This window comes from Acanthopagrus latus, chromosome 21 (assembly GCF_904848185.1).
Source record: "Acanthopagrus latus isolate v.2019 chromosome 21, fAcaLat1.1, whole genome shotgun sequence".
NCBI lineage: Eukaryota > Metazoa > Chordata > Actinopteri > Spariformes > Sparidae > Acanthopagrus > Acanthopagrus latus.
Window position 1 is genome coordinate 12,320,323 of NC_051059.1, and position 7,204 is coordinate 12,327,526.

At 43.0% G+C, this 7,204-nt stretch overlaps 1 protein-coding gene across 6 annotated transcripts in view; it reads left to right on the plus strand.

Moving 5' to 3' along the window:
* LOC119011604 (microtubule cross-linking factor 1) overlaps nt 1-7,000 on the plus strand; it is a 73,626-nt gene extending 66,626 nt beyond the window's left edge. For 2 of the 6 annotated variants that reach the window (XM_037084880.1, XM_037084881.1), the window contains exon 15: nt 5,706-7,000. In XM_037084880.1, coding sequence (XP_036940775.1) covers nt 5,706-5,909 — 204 coding nt within the window. In that variant the 3' untranslated portion in view covers nt 5,910-7,000. Of the gene's footprint in view, nt 1-4,262; nt 4,290-5,705 lie in introns of all 6 variants that reach the window. The other 4 variants (XM_037084884.1, XR_005072227.1, XM_037084882.1 and 1 more) reach the window with 4 other exon arrangements.
* The last annotated feature ends 204 nt before the right edge of the window (nt 7,001-7,204 follow it).

Consider the following 7,204-nt stretch of genomic DNA (forward strand, 5'->3'; position numbering starts at 1 on the left):
AACACTAGTGGAGGTAAGACGATAAGATAAAATTCAGGACAACTTAATCACTGTGGTCAGATAATTGATCAAAACAACATAGCAAACAGTGCCGTTAGCCGTTATTTGGACAAATGTAAGGTAAAATTAGCTTCAGTTTTTATCAAATGGAGGTTTAGGCTGCTTGCTTTGATAAGGTAATCTAATCCATAGGATAACTAAATTAACTCATAGCTGACGACAGCGCCAGCTAGTGATACCTGAGCACACATTTAGCACTTAAAATAGCAAAAACGTTAACGAGCATAATTCCTGCTCTCTAGTGTGAGATGGCAGCACTTTGACAAGAAGTATTCAAGTTTCAGCAAGTTGATTGTCATATCGTAAAAAAAAACTAAACTAAATGAAACCAGTTTGGCAACAATATGGATTACAACAATTTGATATTAACATGATAAATCCTGTAAAACTGCCGGTATGGTCCTTTGAAACAAACTCACAAACTCAGTTCATGTGACTCAAAGAGTCATCAGAGTGTGTCTTGATTACTGATCACATTGAATTTTGGTAAACCCAAATGTGACCCAGTAAACATGACTCGCGAGAAGACGACTCTTTTGGACGTTTCACACATTCCTCAGCGCAGGTTGTTGTTGTTGTCTTTGGGGACCTGTCCGACTCGATCTGGATGATGCTAACATGTGTTTCTACCAGGTCCTCCTCTCTGTGTCACCATGTGTGCGACTGGATGGACTGAGAAGTTTTTCTTGTGATGTTTCACTTTTTCACTCTTTTTCTTTCCTCTTCCCCTTAACCATTTCCTCTCACACTAACAAGTCCTCCAAAGACTAACTGAAGGAGACAGCTGCTAACACTCATCACTTTCTTCACTATATTACCTGTCGGGGTTGTGTTTCATGCCTGGTGGATATTAACTGGTTACTCTGGTCCATTTTGCATGATCAAAAGGAGAAAATCCACCGTTAGATGCTCTTTACACTGTTACACAACATATTACATCCTGTCAGTTGTTTTTTTTTTTTTTATGATGAGTGCAGGAATTTAGTTTTCTTCAGCCTCCTCCACCTACTTGAAATTCAGGTGGTAATTTTCCTTCATTAGACAAAATACATTTGAAAGACAAAATATGCAGACATTTGTATGTGGGAGGCAACAGCAAAGAGTTTCTTTGGAAAGAGGAAAACTTGAAAAATTAGCGTCAGTATATTACAATAATTTGTTAAAGCCAAAGTCCAAATCTGAAGACAAACAATATAAAAATGTGGTTATGAAGACAAAAATAATGTGAATTCTCAAAATGCTGCTGGAGGTGACATTGGGTCCTGTTTCCAATTAAGTCTTAAGATGTATAGTCTGTACACTTGATGCTGGCGGCATTGTTCACACACCTCCTCCCTGTGTGATCTGTTCGTATGCAGAGAGACGAAGACTCCAATGTCAGTGTTCATTAGGCCGGGAATAGATGGCGTAGAATAAAATATCCTTGAGAATTTTGTAGTCTGCACAATGTAAGCTTAGCTAAACAAGCTCCATTGTTTACTGATGAGATCAGAGCAGGAAAAGCTCTACTAGTTTCTGTTAGAACTTTGTCATCGTCGCCAAAATGTCACGGTGTCTTACCTCGTCCATGCCCACAAATGCTGAAACACGGTCTTGAACAGTGGTCTCTGGCTTGGCAAGCCATTTGTCACATCACCACTATCCCCTCCACCTCCCGACGTGAAAGCCAGCTCATATTTATTTAATGTGAATGCAACAGGAAACGTATTATAGAAATATAATGATACATATGAGACATATACCTTTGAACTGTTGATTGCAGAAATGCAACATTTTCAGCATTTTATTGTGGCGACTGGGCTGACTACTGGCAACAGCTGATGCAGAGAGGTCAGTCTAGAAGGAAAGACTCATCAGACCTGACATCTGACAGTGATTTTCATTAATTTTATTTTATCTCACTTGTTTATTTGCAAGTGAAAATGCTCCTTGATCATGAGACAAAAAAAACTGCGCAAAATGTGCCTACAGATGCGATCGAATGATCTGTTTTAACAGTGTCAGAGTGTTTGACGGTGGATTTCTCCTTTAAGGTTGCAGCTACTGAGAAGTCAGGGGTTGATGTGAAGTTGTTTACGTCGCTGTCTTCAGTAGCCGCTCCTGTACACTGACTTCCTGTAAACATTACTGCGGCATGATCTGTGGCATTGTGTGATCTGATGTATTAGCATCACTTGGGAACTCTTGTAATAACTCACGAGCCGTCCATTAAACAACCACTTGTGTGTGTTTCCGGTGTGTACACAGTCCATCACTTGTGCTCATAAACAAATCCTTCATCGGCGGGGACGCCGCCCATCCGTCTCTGGGACTTGTTTCCCGCCTGTTCAGCAGGTCGTGGTGGCGCGTCACTCTCTCTCCATCCGTGTGACTTATTTTTCCTTCAGTTCATTCGCTCTCACGCCACCGCAGCCTCAATGTATTTTTAGCAGAACTAGATTGTAGCTTTGCGGGCTCGATGTCCCACCATCCTTTCAGCCGAAATCCAACGCCTGGAGATGAGCTATTTATAAATCAGGCCAGTGGTGTGATGTCCCGGTGTGATCGTTCACCCAATCACACTCTGACATCATTCTGAAGGGGGGAAGAAACTCACCCACAGACACTCTTTCTCTCTTGGTGCCGCCCGCTTTTCCTAGTTTTTACTCTGTCATCCAGGGGACAGATGCACAAAAGTCATTTCAACAGCAACTCATGTTTGTGTACCGCAGCAGAATTATGCAAACACGGCCTTGAACTGGATTTTTAAACATCTCTGTTTGCATTATGCTGTGTTGTACATCTTAGTCGGCGAGACATTATGCCTACATACATTACACATAAATAGATGAATGCTGTAAATCTGTGTTCGGACATAAACTAGGACAGTCTGTCCTTCACCTGACTCAAGCAGTGTCTCTTTACACGCCTGTATGTGTTCCAAGCAGTGACGATAAATAAAGATGAATAACGTGTCTGCTCTCCCACCCGAGTCAGTGGGGAGTTATGGTTAACTGTCAATCCTGACACAACACTCCCTTTTTATGGCATCAAATAACCACCTCAAACCAAATTTATTAGAAGGCAGAACACTTGATCGCGCGTCATCGTATTAAAAAACGCATACCTGCCAACATCAGGCTGTAAAAAAGAGGGAGATTTTCCGGGTGACAGGAAACTGCACAGATGCAAAATGACTTTTCAGTGGTTACAAGAGGACAAGCAACTGACAGAGGAGACAGGAGGGAAGTCTCACACCAAGTTTTTGTTCTTCTTGGTACCCGCTTAATTCGTTTCATCCATTCTCCAAATACATCTCCCAAGAAAAGTTGTTGGATTTTTTCCAAGTTTTGGCAGGTTTGTCCTCACTTGTATCGAGGGTCTAAGGACAGAGGTTGTCCTTCACTGAAAAAAATGTAAAGCCCACTGAGGCAATGTGATTGTGATTTTGGGCTGTACAAAAAAATATTTTGATTTGATTTCAAGCAACTGAGACACTCCCATTTGATTTGACTATGAAATCTGGCGAATCGGCAGCACAGCGAGAGAAAAGGCTTCAAAATAGGGAGACTCATGAGAATCGGGAGAGTCAGCAGGCCTGAGAATGAACTAAAATGACAGAAACCGTCCTCTAGCAAAAAAACGATTCGATGTTTACTTCATCTTAATTACGGTCACTGGTTATGAGCCCAACAGCACATTGACCGTTAAATGTTATTTCAGCTCTGTATGGTCATTTTTGAGGCTGTATTTTATTCTCGCGAACTTTATTGTGAAAGGCTGCATCCCTCACGTTTCACTGGAGCTGTAGATTGTATAGATGTAGAGATGGAGATGGAAACTTTTGTTTGTTTCACAAGGTTGCGATCGCTAAACATGGGATTTTCTAAAGTTAATTTTCATATTCGGCTGGTGCTTTTGGAGCCAATTATCTCAAGTGAGATAATGACAGTAAAAAAGGTGTGCATCACTAGGTCTTTGAATAACCGAGTGATTGAGCACTGTCAAGGTCTGGACTGACGGGCTGAAACTATGAAACTCCCCCCAAGTTTGTGTGTCTGTGTGTGTGTGTGTGTGTGTGTGTGTGTGTGTGTGTGTGTGTGTGTGTGTGCGTGCGAGTGTGCGTGCACGTCCAAAGGTAAATGTGAGTGTCAGCAGTTAAGAAGCGGATCCTAAATGACTGTTTTTGTTTGTGTATTATTTGCATGCCTGCACCTGTTTAGCTGACCCCATGCTTACCTGAGCAGATGGTAAGTTCCAGCTAGGTGGGAAGGCTTAGAAACTCAAATGCCTGCCGCCGCGAGGCTGTGGACTTGATTGGCTTATTTTGCTTACTGAGTTGGTTGTGTTGAGGTTTGTTTTTGTTTTCAGTTTCATCTGCGGTTGTTGCTTCGCTCATCATCCCTTCATATGAGCTATCAGCACTGCATCTATTTCAATCTCTCTCTAATCCTCTGACCCCTCATTTTATAAATGAGGTGAGCAGAACGTTAGAAACACATCTGAGCATGACGCAGCCTCAAATGTTACTTTTAACTGTTGAGTTGGTGGTTTGGTCGAAAAATGTCATCTCGAAATCATCCAGTATGTATATTTTCCTCTTAGCTGTAGTGCTGTCCATCCATCTAGATTGTTTCGTTGAAAGTTGCAGAGTTTTGGAAACATCAGGCGTAGAGATGTCGGTCTTTTCTCAAGTATGATGGAACGAGATGGCGCTCGGCTTGTTGTGTCTAAAGCACTAAAAAAAAATCTATTTGAAAAACTCAACAGCGATGTCTCTTTCTTGAACTCATGACCGGGTTACTCAAGATAATCCACAGACCTTGTTATGAGCAGTTTCATGTCGGAACTATTCTTTGACGAACCACAGCCGCTAACTTTATCAAGCCACACAAGGAGAGTTGCACGCCCCCCAGAAAGAGCAGCAGGCTGTGAAGCCAGAAAGGTGCTAGTGACGTCACTGACACTCCGCCCTTTTTCCCGGCCTAGGTGATAATATTCGCCATATGTTTGTCTCCTATGGATCATGCCATGCACCCACATCCTCCTTGCTCTGATGTCCCGAATAAAAAACGAGAGAGGGGGAGTGTCGATCATACGGCGGTGGTTGTCAGGGTATTGTTGTCATGGAGACAAGATGCAGGTGCAGGGTTTTTTCTCTGAGCACTTCATCGCTCCTAAACGTTTACATCCCGTCCATGAGTCGATGCATGCTTGCTTCTGCATGGTGACATGGTTGGCAGGTGTAGTTTGTGTCTACAAGCCTCTGACTTGTTGACAGTGACCTACTTGATCAGTTCCTTCTTGACAAAATAGTCTCAACTCAAGGTCCACTTACTGGTTTGACAAAGAGCGTTCGGCCCTGTGACATGATCCTCATCAGGATGTACTGCAGGATCAGGTTGTACAGGTGTACCCGGGCGTCACTACTTCTCCACTGTTGATGCTCGTAGAAAGAATCTTCTTTCTTCTTCACATTTATCAGCCCTTTTTGTTTTAAAGCGGAAGCTGAATCACTTTATTTTTCGTCATGTATCCATCTCCCCCAACTCATTCCTCTCTCACTTTCTTTCATGTATGTTTCTCAGTTTAAATCACTTCCTGTTTCGTTCGGCGCCGAGCCCATTGCTCTCCCCTCCTCTCTGACAGCTCCTTGTCATTGGCAGGACCTGCCTCGCTCTCCAGTGGCTCCACCCCTGGACTCCTGCTTCCTGAGACCGGCCCGTCCGGCCAACCGGCGCCCCCCCTCGCGCTGGGCCGCACGCTCCCCCTCCTCCTCCCCAAAGTGGAGCGAGGGCACAAAGAGGAGGTTTACCTTCCCTCCGCCGGGACACCGGAGGACCATCCTGGAGGGCGAGGAGCCAGCGTGAGGCCGTCCTCTACCTCCTCTCACCCTCCTCCACCTCAGCCTAAAAGACCCAGTACCTCAGAAACACCCCCCCTCCCGCGAATCTAGAGACTCCAAAGAGACGGAGCCTGACGGGTGGGGGGGATTGCAATCCACCCAGTAGCACCAGCTGACCATCGAGAAACCAGAAGAACCTGGAATGTACTGTAATATCATCAAAAAAGACATAAAACTACATTTCCATAAGAGGTGCCTGCACACACTTGAGTTTTTCATCACCCCACATGTGTGTATATATGTATTTCATACATATATGTATGTTTCAGTCACAATTCTGAACCTGTCGGTCAGCTGTTGCATTTGAAGTTTACACCATTTTTTTTCTCATCTGTTTACGCTTTTCTTTTTCTACATAAAACGTCTTGTATGTTTTACGTCCTGCATCAATTCAAGCTTCTTTTTTTTTCAATACCTCCATGATTGTGTTGCCGGCCTTTGAAGCTTTTCTTTTTAGTTTTCAAGGAGAGGAGAGAAGACACAAGCAAACAAACAAACAAAGAAAAAAAACGACTTCTGCTTCATCGGGTCCGAAGCGGAGACACATGATGTCATTTCTGATGTAGTTTATTTGTACGTTGGGATGAATGTCCGGCTCTGTAAACGTGTAGACGATGGGTGACAACAAACTGAATAACCTTATGCATATTTGGAAGGCAGTTGTACAAAAAAACAGTCCAATATCTGCATGCCTTTTGAACCCTAGCACTTTAGTGCATGTACATACGAGCTCTAGTCTTTTGTGATCACTCGGCTCCGCTGTGGGGGAGAAAAAAAAATGTTGTGATGGGAACTCTTGAGCTGTTGTTTTTCTGTTGTCACATGATTTGCATCGACAAAAATAAGACGAATTTTTAAGTAAATTATTGTACCTACAGGCTGTCTTTGTACAGTTGTTACTATTGGATATGAATTACTTTTTTCTTTTGACAGGAAAAAGGGATTGTGGGGGGGGGAATATGAATGTTTTAAATGAAAAGTCTATGTCAAAAAGTCTAACGATCTATAGTCTTATGTAAATAGTAAATGGTAATAAACATGAATGTGTATTTACAAGACCTCCTCCTATTCTTCTGTGTGTGTGTGTGAGTGTTTTATATTTCTCTCTATAAGGTTAGATACATCCCATGATTACATGCTCTTCTTTCATTAGACCTGAGTTTGTGCTCTTGACAGAGACTGATCATGAACCGTGTGTGTGTGTGTGTGTGTGTGTGTGTGTGTGTGTGTGTGTGGATTACAGTTGCAGACCACAGGATT